At 36.0% G+C, this 20,688-nt stretch overlaps 1 protein-coding gene across 7 annotated transcripts; it reads left to right on the plus strand.

Moving 5' to 3' along the window:
• The first annotated feature begins 3,729 nt into the window (after positions 1–3,729).
• LOC142221550 (uncharacterized) lies at positions 3,730–18,911 on the plus strand. Of its 7 annotated transcripts, XM_075291301.1 has the most exons (14): positions 3,730–4,138; positions 4,194–4,281; positions 4,358–4,436; positions 12,880–13,262; positions 13,315–14,455; positions 14,520–14,561; positions 16,594–16,634; positions 16,690–16,731; positions 16,846–16,894; positions 16,989–17,143; positions 17,211–17,651; positions 18,017–18,088; positions 18,152–18,264; positions 18,408–18,911. In XM_075291301.1, exons 3-4 carry the CDS (start codon positions 4,404–4,406, stop codon positions 13,174–13,176), a joined length of 330 nt encoding a protein of 109 aa, XP_075147416.1. In that variant the 5' UTR covers positions 3,730–4,138; positions 4,194–4,281; positions 4,358–4,403; the 3' UTR covers positions 13,177–13,262; positions 13,315–14,455; positions 14,520–14,561; positions 16,594–16,634; positions 16,690–16,731; positions 16,846–16,894; positions 16,989–17,143; positions 17,211–17,651; positions 18,017–18,088; positions 18,152–18,264; positions 18,408–18,911. The 7 variants fall into 7 exon arrangements, with proteins under 7 accessions (XP_075147416.1, XP_075147418.1, XP_075147419.1 ...); XM_075291303.1 differs by having other exon boundaries at positions 3,730–4,436; positions 18,408–18,669; positions 18,750–18,911; XM_075291304.1 differs by having other exon boundaries at positions 3,730–4,436; positions 18,408–18,669; positions 18,845–18,911.
• The last annotated feature ends 1,777 nt before the right edge of the window (positions 18,912–20,688 follow it).

Genomic DNA, 20,688 nt, shown 5'->3' on the forward strand with positions numbered 1-20,688 from the left:
AAGTTCTATAATACATCTTCAGAAGTTTTTTTTTTTTTTTTTTTTTTTTTTTTTTTTTTTTTTTTTTAGTAGTAGAGCATTTAATTTTCGATTTTGTGGTGGAAGGTGGTATGTTAGAATTTATAATATTTTTTTGGTGCTTTTTGGGCTTGGGGAGTTGGCAACACTGCACCTATCCCTCGCACGGACGTGACTCCCACATCCGACATTCAAGAAGGTGAGTTAGAGGTCATACATCAACATCTGCTCCAAGGAAGACTGTACAATTCGCGACACAGGCCAAAAAAAATTAACAAATACATGGAGACCTGTTCGATATCATAATGCAAAACCGGTTTTATATATTCATGTGTTCGAATAACACAACATTGAGCCATGAATTTGGCTCAAGCGAAACACAGTGGTTCCCAAACACAAAACCAAAAGGAGTCAGGAAGTATAAATGTGTCACAATGTTCACTCTATCTCTACCTTCGGCTTCAAAAACCCAAAGATGTTTCATCCCATCCCTCTCTTCATGTGTTTCCTTGGTTTTGGAAAGTTGCCTGCATTTCATTTCTTCTTTCCATTCTTTCTAGATCCTCATATTAAGTTTTATATTCTTTTAGTTTCCTTGCTAACCTGGTTTACATTCTAACTCATATTAAAATTTTTATTCACTCGGTTTAGTTGCATTTCCTTTAACTTTGATAGGTTTACTTTAATATTTACTTTTTAAATACCACTGTTCTCAGTTTTGAAAAATATTTCCAATTTCTATACTTTGAACTTACTCTCTCTCTCTTTTTATTTATTATAATTTCGTAAATCATTTTATTTCCCTTTCATTTTTATTTAATTAGATTTCTATTACTTAATTTCATTTTTATTTTATCGTTGTTTTACAATTCTTATTTAATCTTTTTATTTTCATTGAAATATCATTTTCTGACGAAATTTATTTTAATTTTTTTTTCTCATCGCATTTTAATTTAAAATAACTCATTAGCATTTGTTTAAGCCTTAAATCCAACATTACCTTAGCCTTATTTTCTTTTATTTTACAACTTGATTAATATTATTTATTTCAGAATGGTTTCATCGGAGATCTTTTTTTATATTAAATAGAATTTATTCTTATAACTCCTTGTTTCCATAACTAAAATGTCTGCTCATTTCCAATTCATATTTCTTCTCATTTAGTTAGGGCACCTTCGAGCCATTTTTTTAAAACTCTAATATGCTTGTATTCACTTCAATATTGGAGCAGATTTATTATTAGTACCGAGAGTAAAATGATTTACCATTTTCCAACTTACTATACTTTAAAAATGAACACTTTTTATTCAAACAATTTGTATTATTTTAATTATTTATTTTATTTCAATAACTCATATTTCGTTTTGCTTACTCGAGGAGTTTTAGTACAATTTAATCAAGTTTAAATAGTTTTTAATTTATCTTTAGTTTAATTTAAGATTAGTAGTGTATGATGGTAAACGATTTATTGTTATTATTAAATTAGATTTTATCTTTCATATTGCGTTAACATTCTCTCGTACAACTACTACTTTCTATTATTAACAATTTATTTTATTATAATTGAATTAGTGCACCCTCAAAAAAATCGCCTCTCTAACATATGTTCCAAACATATTTTGCAGGAAGCACATATATTATTGGATACTGCCGAAACATTAATATGTTTGTTTTATGTGAACATATTCTATTTTTGGAAGCATTTTGAGCCAAAAATATTATATGCTTGGAAGAATTTTCCCTAAAGAAGATTGTGCTCATTCCCTAACATAATTTCCACTTCCACGAAATTTTTTAGTCCTTGGCACCTTTTTCTGTAATACAAATAATGTTGAAGAAATTATTCAATTTTATAATTTTTTTAAATTTTATCTTTCGCCTGGACGTAGAATCGAACCGAGGACCATACAGTTTGTAAGCCAACACACTACCACTGAGCTACGTAGCTGTTATAGTCACCAGAAGACAATTATCGTTATAAGTTACATGTATATAGCATGCGTTCAATCCCTGCTCCGACCAAACACCAATTGTTTTTTTTTTTTTAATTTACACATTTATATTTATACTATATTAAATTTTTATAATGAAACTTCGAAATGTGGGTTATTAAAGATTTACAGTCAGAAACAGTGCTTGATATAAACGAAATGGACTGAGCTTTTGGATAAAATATTATTTTTTTATTGCAAAAATAACAATTTTGTAATAAAAAACTGGTTTTGGTATAAAAGTTTGATATTTTGGAAGGAATTCAAAAACTCTAACAAAGGAAGAACGTGGGGTCGAGTATAAACATACATAAATAATTTTATAATATACACAAATTAAATAATATTTAGACTTAAATTAAATAATATTTAGACTTAAGCGTATAAAATTTTTGGCCTTAAAGCAGTTTCCGAAACAACATATAAGCGGTTTCACAGAAATTGCTCTCTTTCGATTCTCTCGCTGTGTTAATTTGATATCTTTCGTCAACCCTCCCGGTTTTTATCTCTATTTCTTTCTCTATACTCTCTCTCTCTCTCTCTCTGTCGCTCTCTGAATAAAATATCACAACATATATATGTTTACTCGAAATTTGTAAATTTATATATGTTTACATTCACACATATAATTTTTATGAAACATGCATGCCCCAAACATAATATATTCTAACATATTAACATATGTGTTCCAAACATTTAGTGTTAGTTTGAGAACATTACATGTTTGCACTTAAATATATTGTGTTTAAAAATTGTGCCCGAAACACATTTTGTTTATATCGAAACATATGAAAAACATATTTTTCTAACAGTGTGTTCATTACCGTTGTATATTGTATTTCTTCATTTATCTCCTTCAACCATTAGATTCATTTAATAATTCATTCTATTTTATATTACTAAATTATTATTCAGCTTACTTTGTATATATTTTATTTCTTTACTTTTTTACTCTATCTCCTTTTATATTTTTTTAACCGTTTTATCAACAAGCTAAACTTCTTATTTTTCACATTTACAGATTCATTCACCATAGAAATAACCTAGCTTTACTCGCCTACTGGTATGCTGCCTATGATTAGCCTACATTAACTTGCCAGTTTAAACTGTTAATTGGATGTTTACTTTCAGCTTTAATTTTAACTTTAATTGTAAATTAAATTTTTTAAAATTTAGCTTACGCACAGTTTACTTTCAATTTAAATTTTAACTTTGATTTTTAATTTGTACTTTAATTTTAATTTCAAAAATTTAAACTAGAAATTTTAACTTTAATTTTTAATTTCAATTTCGATTCTAAATTTTAATTTCAATTTCAAGAATTTAAATTAAAAATGCTAAGTTTATATTTAATTTAAATTTTGATCTTAATTTTAAATTCAATTTTAACTTCAACATCAATTTTAATTTTAACTCCAACTTCAATTTCAACCTCAATTTTAAAATTTTAATTTTTAATTTAAATTCAATTTCAAATTTTAATTTTAGTTTTAATTTTAATTTTAACTTGAATTTGAATTTGGATTTGAATTTGAAGCTGAATTTGAATTTGAACTTGAATCTGAATTTCAATTTAAATTTGAATTTAAATTTAAACTTGTATTTTAATTTGTATCCGTATTCGTATTTAATTCAATTCTATTTAATTTATTTTAATTTTATTTAATTTAATTTAATTTGATTTAACCCACATCAAATTCAATTGAAATTTAATTTGAATTTCACTTGATTTTAATAGGAATTTAACTTGATTTCAATTGTAACTTTATTTGAATTTAGTTTATACTTGTGTATATATTGTGTAACTTGGATTTTATTTTGAGCTGGAATTTATTCGAGTTCGAAACAAATTTTATTTGTTTTCCCTTCGATTCGGATCGGCCTAGTATAAATTCGCGAAACGTTTTTCGTGTATTATCTTGATTTTAAGAATGGTTTGAAAATGATGTGAACTCTGTTGGAATGCATTTGATTTTTTCTTGTATGATTGGTTTCTGTTCGCTTCTATTTGCTTTTGGTTTTTGGCTTGTTTCTGAGTTGATCTTTGTTTGGTTTGCCTCTGGCTTGTTTTTGGTCTATATTTGTATCGATTTTGTATCTACTAACTTGGTTCAAACATGTTGCTAAAGGTAAGTATCACCAAAGGTATGTAATAAACGCCGTAAGTATAATTTCTCCTAACAGGTGAATTGTATTCCATGGACCCAGGTATTGCTGATATTGGTCATCCGAAGATTTCTTGGATAAGCTAAACTGCTACGACCAATTCACGGTAAGCAATATTTCTGAAATTTGTTTCAAAAATTCCATTAACTAATTTCTTGTTTTCATTTTTCCCTACACTATAGCCTATAATTACCTTAACCTCTTGACCTTGGACTTAAACGAAGAAAAATGAAATTGCCAGTAAACTTAACTATTAATGAGGTAAGTGATTCATTTTCTTTATATTAACTACACATTTTGTCAAAAGAGAAAGGAAATCGTTACTATGATATACGCCTAACGGTTTTCCCTTTAGATCTTCATTTTCGTAGAGGCATTTTCCGACCGCTCTCTTTAATCTTTCGCGTGATATACGCCTAACGGTTTTCCCTTTAGATCTTCAATTTCGTAGAGGCATTTTCCGACCGCTCTCACAATTCGGCATTTGAGATATTTTCGGTTCAATTTAGCATTAATATTCTTGCTGAAATCACTAAGCTGGTGATTTCTCCGATAAACCTCCTGACCAGGGAAAAACTTGACTTTTCTAGCGCGTATATTATACTTACGAGCTCGATCACGGTAACTCTTTTCTAGCCTTTTTCCAACTTCCTGTCTCACTAACTCCAACTTGGTAGACTTGGGTAAAGCACAGGGTCTTTCATGGAATCCAATTTCCTAGCCCGCCTATAAACGCTACCGTGAGTAACCATATTAGTACCAAACAAGGCAAAGTAGGGTGTCATGCCAATCGAGGAGTGTACAGACGATCGCAGTGCACATTCAATCGAGGACAAATTTTGATCCCAATCCCGTTGATCCTCATGTAGATAGGCCCGTATCGCTGCCAATATAGACTGATTTACACGCTCCGACGCATTTGCTTGCGGAGAGTATAACCCAGTCTTCATGTGACGGACCCCATAGGCCTCTACGAACGCTCTAAAATCTTTTCCAGTAAATTGTTTTCCATTGTCTGACAAGATAGTTTCCAGGACACCAAATTTATGGAATACTTCGGCCTCTAGGAATTTTATTACATTCCTTGAAGTCGCTTTAATCATTGGTTTCAATAAAACATATCTTGTCACATGATCCAACACTATAAAAATGAAACTATTTCCGGTTTTAGAGCGAACGTATGGGCCTAAAAAGTCTATATAAACTTTTTGAAACGGTCGGTCTTTTTCTACTTGAGAATCCATGGGTTGCCGCATAACCTGATTATTGGGTTTCGTCTCTTTACAAATCTGGCACTTTTGGACGAAAAGTCTCACGTGGGTATTCATATTCTGCCAGTACTAATACTCTTTAAGCCTACCCAGAGTTTTATGAAAACCGCCACGAGCCGCTGTAGTCGGGTTGTGGGCTTTCTCTATAGCAGACTCAGTGAGCGATTGTGGAACCCACAACTTCCAGACTGAATCTTCAAATGGAATATTTATTGTGACTGGTGTTGTCCTCTTATAGAGAAAGCGATCAACCACGCGTAAATCTGGCAAACTTGATTGATTCTCCATCACGGTTTTAACTTTGTCCAAATAATCTTCCTCCTTAAACTCTGGAGCATCCAGGTCTACTAGGTTAAAGGATGCCAACTCCAGTTCGTCCAGATTGTATCGTGATAAAGTATCCGGAACTACGTTTTGGCTACCCCGGCGATGCTCTATCTCGAAATTGTGCCCCTGCAGCAAAAGACTCCACCTTGCCAAACGACCACTCAGTTCTTTATTCGCCATCAGCCACTTCAGTGATGAATGGTCAGTGATGACCGTAAAAGGCATCAACTCAATATAAGGGCGAAACTTTTTAATTGACATCACAACGGCCAGGCACTCCCTTTCGGTAACGGAATAGTTCTTTGCGCTTCTGAGAGACGTATGCGATAGGGGTTTCTCCTCCCGCATCGTCTCTTTGAAATAGAACACCGCCAATTCCGACATCGGAAGCATCACACTGGATGAAAAATCTTTTTTTCAAAATCGGGGTGCCTTAAAACTGGACTCTGGGTTAGCGCATCCTTTAATCGTTCAAACGCTGCTTTCGCCTCCTCGCCGAACTCAAACCCACGTCCCTTTTTCAATGTTTTAAAAATCGGTGCAGCAATTTCCGCATAATCTGCAATAAATCGCCTGTACCATCCTGTCATGCCCATGAAACGTCTAACTTGTTTGACACTCTTTGGATACTCACAGCTGACTATCGCTGAGACTTTGCCTGGATCTGGTTTCAATGTTCCCCCACCAACTATATATCCCAGATAGCGCAACTCCTTGAAGCAAAATTTGGATTTGGCCACGTTGATAGTCAGTCCCGCCTCATTCAGAGCTTTTGCAACTTGTCGCAAAAGTTCCAAATGTGTGTTTGAAATCAGGGGCAACAATGAGCAAATCATCAAGATAGACAAACACCCTTTCACGAAGATTTGCAGGAATGACTTTATCCATTAAACGACACATCCTTTGGGCTGCATTACACAACCCAAAAGGCATGACCGTAAAATGATATAAGGGCCTTCCTGGTACCGTAAACGCAGTCTTCTCCCGACTCTTCATTTCGAGTGGTATTTGCCAAAAGGCATCTTTCAAATCAACACTCGAAATGAAGTGTGTATCTCCAAGCCGGCTAAGAAGGCCTTCAATATTTGGGAGCGGATAGGCATCCTTGACAGTAAGGGCATTGAGCTTCCTGGCATCTAGGCATAACCTGTTCTTTGTGCCTTTACGGACCAAAGTTACAGGATTATTCCAGGGACTTTCACTGGGCTCAATGACCTTCATGTCAAGCATTCTATCCAGTTCTGCATACATTAGGCTTTGCACTGCTGGAGATACCGGATAGTGACGTTGTTTTACCGGAACTGCATCTGCCGTGTCAATGATGTGTGTCTCTAATGAAGTTTTGCCCAGTCCCCTGATTTCAAACGACGGAAACTGGCCTATGACCTCTTCCAAATTTTTCCTCTCGTCGTTGTTTAACTGATGTTGCGATGGATCCAATGAAACCTCACCAGACTCTTCCTCAAGCGATAGACATTCAACGCCGGCTAGTAAATTGTATTTCTGCATGAAATCAACCCCGAGATAAAGTGCCTTACTCAAGGTTGGGACTAGAAAGAAAGTCACTACGCTCTTATTCTTATTTCAACCGTCGGACGGAACGGACGTGTTTTTTAATAGCGGATAAAATCATCGTAATAAGTATTATTAGGCCACCATGCAGAGAAATTCAAAGACATCCACTGGGTTGCTAACTTCAGGGCCCAGTGGACGAGTATCGACTGGAGTTATATATTTGGGCAATGACCAAGAGTTAGGCAGAATTAGTCGACCTGTAGACGGGTCGACAGGTGGCGACAATTTCACAAGTCGGACCTTTTCCAAGGTAACGGCATCAAAAGGAGGTAATCCCTCACGAAAGAGATTCAAAGAACGCAGAAATGCTTTGTTTATCCTAAAGAAATTAGGATCAGTCGACCCAAGCACGTTGTCGGCTAAACAAAGCGATTCCTTAAAATTGCCTCAAGGAATTCTTGAGGCTGGAAAAAGGGAACGATCACCGGATGAGCTGCCATCCTCCAAAAGGGATCAACGATCGTTTGCCTCAGTTGCTAAAGACAGCCTTGTGATGGCTATCATAAATAAAGGAGCATTGGACGGTATGGTTCCAAAGCAAAAATGGGGGGAAATTGAGAATGCTTTGTCTGGCGTCTACTCACAGGTGCTGGAAAAGTTTCCCGGCCCAGATCCTCGACACCAAGAGGCTGGTTGGTATCAAGGACGATTTAAGCTAGTCGCATTTGAGGACCAGAGGTCTATAGAATGTTTTAAAACTGCTCTGATACTAATTGGTGAAGTTTGGGAAGGAGCTGCTCTAGAGTTAGTCGAGAAGTAAGACATACCGGCTAGACCAAGAGCACCTGCAAACCCTCCTGACCCTGAATCTATTTTAAATAGACTGAAACAATGCAATCCAGATCTTCCAACTGCTGATTGGAAGGTTGGCCGTTTGGATGAAGTGGATGGGCCAAGACGGCATGCAGTGTTTATATTGAACACTCAGTCTTTGTCACATCTAGCAAAGTCCCAGGGCCGTGTATGTTATGGCTTTCATTATATCCAAATGAAGGTGTATAAAAACGATCAGCTAAAGGATTCAGAAATGGACAAGCCTCTTTCTGAATCAGAAGTAAGCGGATCCTCTTGCGAAGTCGAGGGGGATACCAAGACATTTGAAGACATGGATAGATACCGTATGCGTGAGGAGGCTTCTACTGCCTCAGAACTCACCAAAGTTGAACCTATGGTTATTGCGAGAGTCACCGATATCTCTGAAGAGGACATTCTTGATGACTCGATTGAAGCGGCTGATGTGACGGTTGTTGAAAATCTCGATGGTCCTACGGATCCTCCAGATAAATCTTCATCATTGTAAGGCTGCATGTGCTGCCTTAAAAGTTCTCCTGATGAAAGGGGACATAGATATAGTTCTTATTCAAGAACCATATGTTTATAAAAACAAAATATGTGAATTAAGCACTCCGGGGTTCAAACTATTGCAGTATACTGGTAATGATGTAAATCGAGCCTGTATAATTGCTAAAAACGAGCTCAACTTGTTTCTGCTTCCTTCAATGTGCAATACAGACACTGTCGTTGCCAGTTTAGAAATAGCCAAATGCAAATATTTGGTATCTTCGGTCTACATGGGACATGACAGGGAGATGCCTCCATATGCCGTTAAGACCTTAGTGGAGGAGTCACGGAAAACAAAGACGAAACTCATTATGGGATGCGATGCGAATGCACATCATAGTATATGGGGAAGTAGTGATACTAATGCAAGGGGAGAGTCGCTACTAGAGTTTATTTTGCGTACTAATCTGGTAGTTTGCAACAAGGGAGATGTCCCAACCTTTGTCACTAAAAACAAGCAAGAGGTTTTGGACATCACCTTGGCCTCGCAAGAACTGAATGAAATGATATCTGAGTGGCAGGTTTTAAGTGAACACAGCTTCTCAGATCATCGCTACATCAGTTTCAAATTTGATGTTCATATCACCAACATCATATTTCCGCCAAATGTTAGGAAAGCTGACTGGAATAGGTATAGGGAATCGTTCAATATGATGATACCGGAAATAACAGAGACAAATATGAGAAATGTGCAAGATATCGAACACGCAGTGGAGCGGATTACTAAGGCCTTCAACATCTCACTGAAACTGCATGCCCTAGAGGAAAGCCAAGGGGGAAACATCGACCACCATGGTGGTCTACGGAATTAAGTAATATGAGGAAATCCTGCAGGAAGCTCTTTAACAAGGCAAAGTCCACCAGAGCTTCTGAGGACTGGGACGCTTACAAGAAGATTCTGAGAGGATACAAGCGAGAACTGAGAAAGGCTCAGCATAACTCTTGGAATGCTTACTGCAGCAGTATTGAGAATACGTCCGAGGCTTCCAGACTACGGAAGGTTCTAGCATCCACCAACTCCGCTCCAGGTTTCATTAAAACATCGGAGGGCAATGGGACAACGTCCAGTGAGGAGACGCTGGAGGTACTATTGGACACACATTTTCCTGGAAATCAGACGGTTGAACCATGTACTGGCGGTGCCACAGTTGCTCAGCGGTCGTTTCCTGTCGAGGAAATTGTATCGGAAACTAGAATAAGATGGGCGCTAAATAGCTTTGGACCATTCAAATCCCCTGGACCTGATGGAATTACTCCGGCGGAGTTACAAGCTGTAACTGACAAAATTATCCCCTGGTTGTCGGTGATATATAAAGGATGTATCAACTTATCATATATCCCAGGAAAGTGGAGGGAAACAAAAGTCGTCTTCATACCTAAAGCGGGAAAAGCCTCTCAGGGAAGGATTTCCGACCAATCAGCTTATCCTCATTCCTACTTAAGACCCTGGAGAGGATGATAGACATGTATCTTAGAACTAGCGTGGATTCAGGTTTGCTCTCGAAACGACAGCATGCATACTCGAAGGGCAGGTCTACTGAGACCGCATTGCATGAACTGGTCAGCTTTATTGAAAGCTCACTATCTGTCAAAGAATACACAATCGTGGCGTTTCTAGACATCGAAGGGGCGTTCAATAATGTCCATCCGAGCTCGATATTAAATGGACTGACAACTCTGAATGTTGATCCAGGTATACTTAGGCTGTTAGACGAACTTCTAATGAAGAGACGTATTTCAGCCACACTAGGACAAGCAAACATACAAAGGTATGTGAACAGAGGCACTCCCCAAGGAGGAGTTCTATCACCTCTTCTTTGGAATGTTGCTATAAACAACCTTCTGGTTTCTCTAGAAAAAGAAAGGATAAAAGTGGTGGCATACGCAGATGATGTGGCGCTAGCAGTCAGGGGAAAATTCCCATCCACAATCAGAGATATTATACAGAGAGCTCTCCGGATGACTGAGAAATGGGCGAAAGACAATGGTCTTGGGGTAAATCCTGCAAAGACAGAATTAGTCATGTACTGCAAAGATCGCAAAACTCCCACGGTTAGGCCTATTTCCTTAGGGGGTATTGAAATTCCCTTTGGTGATTGTGCAAAATACCTTGGCGTTATTTTGGACAGGAAGCTGAACTTTAAGCTTAATATTGAAGAGAGGGCGAGGAAGGCAACTGTAGCTTTGTACTCGTGCAAAAAGGCAATAGGAAAAAAGTGGGGACTAAAACCAAAAATTGTGCATTGGCTATACACGGCAGTGGTTAGACCTATAATGCTATATGGTGTTGTAGTCTGGTGTCCGGCACTTCAGAAACCGACTGGTTTAGATAAAGTTCAGCGTATGGCGTGTTTGTGTATTTCAGGCGCATTCAGCAAGACAGGAACAAATTCCCTTAATGTCATGCTGCATCTATTGCCTTTAGACATTTTGGCCAAACATTCAGCTGCAACAACCGCTGTGCGGTTGCTCGAACTATCGCTGTGGTCGGAAAAAGGTTACGGTCACAGTTCTGTCCTCAAAATAATGTCACATGTGCCTAACGTAGTGGATTACACTTTGGCGAGTCCACTTTTCGACAAAAAGTTTGAGACTCTAATCCCCAACAGTGAGGCGTGGTGCACACAGACCCCGGGGAATAAACAATATATAGATTTCTACACTGATGGCTCCAAATTGGATGGACAAGTGGGTTTCGGAGTATATTCTAATGATTTGGAACTTCAAATAGCGAAAAGATTACCTAATCACTGTAGTGTTTTTCAGGCTGAAATATTAGCAATAAGAGAGGTGGCGAATTGGCTCAGAAGTAATGTTCCAAAAAATGTGGGCATTAATATATACTCAGACAGTCAACTTGCAATAAAATCCTTGAACTCTGTGTTCCTCAACTCGAAAACGGCCATCGATTGCCGCAAATCTCTCAATGAGATGGCTGAGCAGTACAATATTCACCTAATATGGGTGCCTGGCCATAGGAACATACCGGGGAACTGCGAAGCGGATGAGTTGGCAAGGCTAGGGACTACCTTACATATTCCAGGGGAACTAGAATTTGTTGGTATGCCCCTAGCTACCTGCAAGCTCATGCTGCGTGAGAAGGCTGTTATGATGACAAATGTTCGATGGGAGAATTGCAAGGGTTGTAACGACAACAAGCAAATATGGCCCCATTTCAACTTAAACCGCACACTAGATATGCTAATGTTCTCGAGACGTCAGATATCACTCCTGATATCTGCTATAACGAGTCGCTGCCTGATAGGAGATTTTGCAAAAACTATTGGCGCGAAGTATAATGACTATTGTATGAGCTGTCATGATGCGGAGGAAAAAGAATCAATTAAACACCTCTTGTGTGAGTGTCCTGCATTTTGTGTAAAGCGCAAGCAACTTCTAGGAGCATATAGCTTCAGATTACTGGCGGATCTGGAAAACGTTAACTTAAGCAGTCTGCTAATGTTTTTGGAACAATCTGGTTGGTTCAACAAAGAAAAATAAATAATCAAGGTATCACAATGGACTGAATAGTCTAAGTGAGCCTGAATCTTAATCGGGCTGCCACTTTAACCTAACCTAACCTAACCTACTACGCTCTCAATCCTTCCTAACTTGACAGGCGCTCGAATGCGGCCAACAACACGATGAGGTGTTTCATCTGCCGTGCCTACGGTAGCTGAGAAGTTGTAGATAGGGATTCGGGCTCGCTCAACTAGCTCCAAGCAACCTTTGCCTAGACAAGTCACCGTTGCGCCACTATCTAACAACCCCTCAACTACCTCTTCACCAATTTTTAGTTTTACATACAATCGTGTATCTTCTCCCTCATACAGTGTTGTTGTCGCAATCTCGCGCCTTAGCTTCTTCCTAGTTCTAAACCGTTCCCTAGCTCGCAGTATCCGTCTAGTTGGCTCACGACGTCTATATCGAATTTCCTCTACTTCTTCATTTGGACGTAAACTACTTGAAAATTCCTCACTTACTTCATTTTCTCCAATATTTGTTCCTACTTCATTTTCTACATTATTTCTACTTAATTCATTATTTCCATTAAAAATCCTATTTCTAACTATTTCATATTCCCTCATTCTAACATGCCAAGGTCTTATTTCCCTAAAATTCATTTCCACTACTTTTACTCCTATACTTATCACTATCACTAATTCTATTTTTTAAAATTTTTATTTCAGGTCCCTTCTGCTCATCATGACCATCACCAACTACTTCTGCAGGGGATTCGATGCTGCCGGGCCAGCTACTCCTCTCGACGTGCCCGTTTGCTGGATTCCCCTACCACATCCATAACAGAAGAGGTTACGAGTGGTCGAAAGGCAGTCCATAAATCCGTGGCCTTTTTCTTTGCAGTTCCAGCACGTATAATTTGCCTGACGAGAAATTGCCTCCACCTCGAATTCTGGCTGCTCTTCATAATCAATTGCATGAACTCGTGGAGCATACTGCCGATGTGTTTGCGTTACTGCCTTTGATTTATAAGCAATTGTTCTGCCTTTCGAACTCTTCTCTGAAGTGTTGCAGGCCAAACATCCGAATTGGGAAAACCAGAGTTGCCAAGGTATGTTTGAGATTACCTTTCATCATTTCAATTAACATTGTTTCACTCATAGGTTCTCTCTGCTGATGATGAAGTTGTAGCATGGCGTTGTAGAAGTCTTCAAATGGTTCTTGTGGACCCTGTCGCCTGTCCATCATACGCCTTTGTACATCGAAGTCGCTCTCAAATTTTCGGAATTGTGACAGGAACGCCTGTTTGAGATCCTCAAAACTCTGCACTCGCCCCAGACGCCTCTGCATCCAGTACCAATCCTCAGCTGGACCCTGTAATAGTTGTGGAAATCTAATCAATACCTCCTCATCCTCGCAGGCATGATCATTCTTGAGCTGTTCTAGCCGGAAAATAAAATCTTCAGCAGTGATCGACTTGGACGTACCATCGAACTTTAGCCTCCACTTTTCAATGTCCACTTTCCTGTTATTACGTGATGATGACGATGCTGGAACATATGGAGATTGTGCTGGAAACGTCTGGGGCGGTGGTAATCGATTTTGTCCGCCTCCACTCTAACCTTGATGGTATTGTTGTGCCGAATATCCAACCGCTCCGAACTCTTCGGCTTGTGGTTGTGGGCCATCGGACTGCAATCTAGCTTCACTTCGTTGTGTGTTCCTTGTGGTGACCGGTGGAACGTCTTGTGCTAGAGCATTTTGGAATGGTGGATTCGGTGGCAATGAATTTTTACTTGTTTGGTTTTGCACAAGTGTATTTGGGCCGTTCGTAATACCAGCCAAACTTTGCTGTACAAGCTGCGGTACAAGCTGCCGTAACTTCTCATCCAACAATCGGATTAACTCCACTTGCCCCAACCCAATGGCAGAATCAATTACAGCATGTAATTGATTGTCGGCGTGCAGATCAACAGTCCTCTGAGCATCTGCGTCTAAATTTCTATTTTCTCGCATTTGCCTTTGTATATTAATTGCCATCTCACTGTTGAAGTTGGGAGTATTTGGAGTGCTGTTGATTCCCATTCCCATCATTGTTGCATTGACAGATTGTGCTGGGCTAGACGTGGTCGATGTGCTTGTTGTTATGGCCCCACCCAGAGCCTGGGTGAATACAAGTCCAGCACTCGTTGTCGTCGGTTAGTGTTGTAGTTGTAGTGGTGGATGGCATGTCTGAGCAGTTAGGAACTGAAAGCGCGTGATCATAACTTGCTGCCCTAGTGCTAACCATAACTAATAAAATAAGTTAAATTGTTATTTCTCTAATTATATTCCTAAACTAATATGTTTTTGTTTTTTTTTCTTTTAGGTACACCTACAATTCTCTCTGAAACTAAACTTCAACTTAAATGTAAGCACTTCAGTGATAACTATAAGTAAAAATTTTAATAAAAAAACTTCAATAACGCAAAATTCAAAACGAATAATTATATAAAAAAATATCATAAAATAAAAAAAAGAATTACTAAAAAATGAAAACAAAACAAACAATAAATTTTAAAACTTAGTAAAGATAAAAATTAACAATTTATGAAAATTCAAAGTAAAAACTGTGTTAAACTCAAAAAAATTGCTAAGAATGGCAGAATAAAAAAAAATACTATACACTATAAGAATCTATTACCTAAAATAAATAACTGAATAATTTAAAACAAACAAAAATCGAACACAATAAGTAGTCTAAAATCTAATAAAAAAATAAAAATAACCTAATAAAATAATGAACTGAATAATAATTATAAAAACTGAATAAAAAAAATAACTAGCACTAGTAAACCAACCAAAACCAAACTTCAAATTTCGAACACTCAATAATTTACTCAAAGCAAAACAAATGTAAACCAATATAAAAAACGAAAATTCATAAAAATTTGAAAAATAAACTTAATACCTAATAAAATAATAAATAAATAATAATAATTAAATAAAGTAACATGCAAAAAAAATAAGAAATTGTAATTTAAAATCTTAGAATTTATACCTCTTAATTAAAAGTTGAAAACAAAAACAAATGAGTAAAAACACTGAAAATATTATTTTAATGAAAATGAAAAGTATAAGAGATTATTTGTAATTCAGATTTAATTAAAACTGTAAAACAAAATTTAAAAAAATAATTCGTAAAAAAATTAATACCTAAAGGTGAGTATTAAGTTCGAGTTTAGCCGCTAAAATCGCTAAAGTGAAAAGTAAATCAGTAAGAAAAATGCATGAAATTATACATATTTGTTGCAAATTCAATTATAACTTGATGGGGAAAAGCCCAAAGCAAATTTTCACAAAGTTTGTATTCCTTAAAATGGATTATTAAAGAAAAGTAATCGTGAAAAAATGACCTTTTTAGCGGCTAAACTCGAACTTAATACCCACCTTAAAAAGTAATTAAATGAAATATAAAAATAAACAATTTTAGAATGAAATGTAACAAAAATCTAAACTAAAAAAATATAATAATAGCAATTTATGAAAACCAGAAACAAAAAAATTATTGAATCAAAACCAAAATGAAACAGAAACAAATCAAAAATTAAACAAATAACATCCTAATAAGCTAATTAAATGAAACTTTTGAAATAAAAAATGAAATGAATAGAACTGCAATGAAATAACTAAAAATAATATGAAATGAATAAAAATATAAAGACATGAAAAAAAATGAAAAGAAATGTATAACAACGAATGAAATGGAATGAATAAAAATGAAACGCAGTAAAACAAAATGGAATGAAGTGAATAAAAATTAAAAGGAAATGAGTAAAAATGAAAAAAAAATTAATAAAATGAAATAAATAGAAATGATATGAAATAATAAAAAATTGAAATGAGAAAATCGAAAATAAAAACACAAATAATTATAACAACCCAGAATCAAAATTTTCCCAATAGAAACTATTACTAATAAATGGAAAACTAAATAGTAAATGACAAAAATTAAATTTAAAATGAAATGGATAAAAATATGAAATGCAAAAAAAAATCAAAATGAAATGCAATAAATCAAAAATGAAATGAAATGAAAAAAAATATGAAAGGAAATGAATAAAAATAGAATGAAATGAAAAAAAAAAAATAAAATAAAAAAAAAATTGGAAATCGAAATTATACCTAATAAAAACTTTGAATAATAGATGGAAAACCAAATAATAAATAACAAAAAACAAAAATTCAAATTTTAAAACCTAATATAAAATTAATGAACAATTAATTTATAAAAACTAAAAAAAATATATATTAAAAAAAAATTAACAAAAAAAAACAATGGCAATAAATTGTGATTTAATTAATATCTTTAACTACTAAAATTAATAAATAAAAATAATAATTAAAAAGAAATTAAAATTCCAAAAATTAAATATAATAACTTTAAATTTAAAAATTTTTAGCGAAAAATTAAATTTGAAACGAAATAAAAAAAATCTAAAAGGTAATAAAATGAAAAATTCGAAAATATAATCTTATTCAAAATTGTTCTCTTTCAGGAAGCACACACACTTCAATTCGAAATTCCAAAAAAAACTCAGGTAAGTAAAATTCTCTAAAATGTAGCATTAAAAATTATGTTCTCCTTTCAAACTCTTTCCTAAAATCTATAAAACTCAACGATTCAAAATTAATATCCCAAAAATGCTAACTAGCTATCAATCAAAATCAGGAAAAGGCTTTCAAAGGTGATTCTTCAAACAGGTGAGTAACTGCAAACCAATAGGGTGGATTAATAACAAGAAAATTTACATATCTCCAACACAACATAAATTTCCCCCTATTTCGCTTTTTACAGATACGTACTGCTGGCACTTACAAATGAAAAACCGGTATTGTGTTACCCCCTAATAAACAAAAACCAAAAGGACAATGGAGAAACATAAAACACGAATTTCATCTACGACTCTATTTGGTTGGCATATGTAAAGCTAAAAGTACACGGACGGACAGGTAAGTAAATACAATTTGGACTATTGAAACTATTACTATTGTTAATGATGGTATTTTCTTTTCCCAGGAAACGTCGCAACCGACAACTTAGTCGAAAATCATTCTGCGTCGTGACTTACGCTCCCCTTTTGGAATCGACGAACACCTGACCACATTTGTTCCCACCCAGACTTCATATATGCGTTTATGGACACGCGATTTCGGACTCTTTAATCGAGACCTACACAAACGAACACACGAGACAAGATCGAAAATTGTTGTGGTCAAAAACATGAATTGGTAAACCTGATTTCTCAGGCCCCATGTTGCGGGCGCCATTTTTGTCACAGCCAGGAGGCTACCGCCATCTGGAGGGAGGAACCGAGTTGCCGTACGCTGGTTGCTGACCGGTGTTGCCGGCTTTTGGCTCAGTCTGTGGGGCGCGGTTCATTGGCAACTCAGTCCTCTGGCTGCTGACAAAAAAACTAAACATTCAACCAGCTTTGGAGGACAGCACAAAGACCAACAGGTACGTATCACAAAAATTAATATCCACACAACTTACCACCCATATTGGCTTGCTGGCATGCCGGTTTTCCAAGGCATGCCGTGGCCTGACCCTCCCCAACCATGGTGTCCCCGTGGCCCATCAACTCGGGACACCCCAAATGCTACTCACCTGTTCTTCAAATCACCTTTTACCTTTTCCTTCTAAAACTTATTATTCCTCCATATTTAAAATTAATTTCCAAAAACAAATATTTCAGTTCATAACGTTATAAATGATTTATGATTTATTGAAACTAACTCTAACAAAATATTCAAATTAAACCAAATCCAAAAAAACAAAATATATAAAAATTTTATTACTCATTATTATTGGTTCTTTTACAGGAATGAAAGATGAAACCTTCCAGTTTTCTTCCTTTTCGTTTCCTGTCTTTTCCGTCCGTCCGTCAAGATAAGGTAAGTATAGTAAAAATTCAAGTAACTTTCTGTCAATAAAAATTTGTATTTTTTTCTTTTCAGATCAAATTTTTACAAGCAATCACAGTCCGGTCTAGGATCTTATGGGGAACACATTAAACACTTCAATGGGGGACACACTTTCTTTGTCCACGCAGTTTAAATAAATTCCTAGGGTGAGCTCAGCCTAACACTATTGCCCAAATCTGGCACTCTTTATAAAACCCAACCGTTAATGAAAATCCCCTTAATACCCTACAGCAAACTAGTGAAAATGTACTACTACGCTTATTAATATTCGAACAATTTTTATTTACAGAAGTGAAAAATACCAGTCTGTCCGTCCGTCAACGTCCAAAATACGTATTCGTCCAAGTTTTTGTAAGACTACGAAAACGAAAGTAGCACGATACCTGGGCACTGTAGGATGACCAGCGCAATGCAAGTATACCCAACTGATGATGATGACAGCAATGAAATTGATACCAACGGGTGGAAATGGGTCATAAGAGTCATATGAATCCTGTCTGCCGGGAATGCTTGGGGCCGCAAATGAGGTGATGAATCGAGGTGGACGTTCGGTAAGTATCGTAATAATCGTACTTGATGGTTACTTCCTTCTTAATTAAAATGTCTTTCTTCGTTTTTTTTTTCTTTCCAGATTGTCCTTTTTTTATCTTTTAACATTTATTTCTTTTATTATATTTCATTTGCTTTTCACTAATGTTCTCCTTTTTCTGGTTCTTTTCGTTTCAGATTAATTATAATTCAATTTGCAAGCTTCCATAAATAAACAAATACTTTGTTTGCTTTCTTTCGAGTGTCTCGCTTGTGTTTTTATTTATCAAATATAGGCATATTGGGCAAACTTTAGTAACTTTAACAAAAAAAAACGCACTTTTCTTTCAACCATCAACCGTCACAACCTCACTCGCTCGCGTCCAAAACCAGAAGAATCTGACGCTCAAACTCCAAAATCTTACATTATTCACGCTTCATTCGCCATCATCCCAAGCTTTCCCAGCCATTTTATTACCAAATTCCAAAACACCATCCAAACCAAATCATCTGTCAGACATCCTCTCATAGAGAATGTTTATTGATGTCCATCATCTCTCCCTCTGCCTATTTCCTCCTGTAGCCAATAGATGGCGCTGACCTCTCTAGTATTACCAATCAAACTAGTGGGCGCACATGACAACACAAAATGTTTAAGAGCACTCCATGTGCAATATTTTGACTATTTAAATTAATTAAATCTTCGCAATATAAACCCTGCCAACATTTTTTGAATTTGGGGGTGCTTCTGAGAATCCCCACTACGTCGAAAACAATAATATACGACATCAAAAACTCGTCGGAAAAGCGCCGTCACTATTGAGAAGTTGTACCACGCCAAGTTACTACGAAAAAGTTTCTCATCAGTGCAATTATTAGGTGCCTATTTAGATAATAAGAACCCCTGCAAACTATCAGAAAAAGTGCATTTTAAGGTAATTGTAGAAGAATCATTGTGGTCAAGTAAAACACGATTGTGTAGATGTTTATTGATTTGATTAGACATTTCTAATTTCTTATAAATATAACATTTTTCGGTTTATCTCATCACATTTAACATAATTTTTTGCATTAATAAAAGAATGATGTTGAGCTTTAAGTAGCTAGTTACATATTGCCGTCTATCAGCCAGTTTATTTATTTTCGATGGAGACAGCGTGCCTGGAAAAATATTTGAAAAACGATCACTTTATTCTAGTTGGAAAGTCGAAAATTGTTCACCATATACCTTTCACAATTTTAAGCGTAATATCTATGTTTTCAGAACTTTATTTTCGTTTTTATTTAAATAAAATATAACAAGCTGGTTGCGCTTGGCGTTTCACAAAAAAATAAAATGGCTCTTCTAACAGTAGTGATGGCAAAATACTTTCATGTACATTTTGTACTTTTTGATATGCATCCCCCATCACAGTTCGCGATGGTTGTGGTGACATTTACGAGTCTGGTAGCGATGAGGATGAAATGGAACTTTGAAATGCTGGCAAGGAATAACTAGTGCGGGAGAGAGAGTGCTTTAAAATAATTTTGTATTTGAACGTGCCTATTAATCGACTGACACGTCCAAACTTATTTGTCCTCTTGCTAGGTTGGGACTATTGATTGGCATACGGACAAATGAATATGGACCGTTAAAATTCTATGCGGAGTTGAATATCATACACAAATATGAAAGCAAAAGGAATTACAATAAATAGGCAGACATGTATGTGTGTATGTACATATGAAGAATAAAATAGAAAATATATGTTACATTATTATATGTACATAGTAACTTTTGCAAATTGTAATGGGATGTATGCCTATTGTGTCATGTGCGCCCACTAGTTTGATTGGTAATGCTAGAGAGGTCAGCGCCATCTATTGGCTACAGGAAGAAATAGGCAGAGGGAGAGATGATAGACATCAATAAACATTCTCTATGAGAGGATGTCTGACAGATGATTTGGTTTAGATGGTGTTTTGGAATTTGGTGATAAAATGGCTGGGAAAGCTTGGGATGATGGCGAATGAAGCGTGAATAATGTAGGATTTTGGAGTTT

Source organism: Haematobia irritans, chromosome 1, assembly GCF_050003625.1.
Source record: "Haematobia irritans isolate KBUSLIRL chromosome 1, ASM5000362v1, whole genome shotgun sequence".
Classification (NCBI taxonomy): Eukaryota; Metazoa; Arthropoda; class Insecta; order Diptera; family Muscidae; genus Haematobia; species Haematobia irritans.

Bases quoted from the DNA above. Each gene is read 5' to 3' on its own strand.
- LOC142221550 (XM_075291298.1), top strand. From the start codon at position 4,404: ATGAAATTGCCAGTAAACTTAACTATTAATGAG. The intron at 4,437-12,879 runs GTAAGTGATTCA...TTTTTATTTCAG, and splicing joins TAAACTTAACTATTAATGAG to GTCCCTTCTGCTCATCATGA.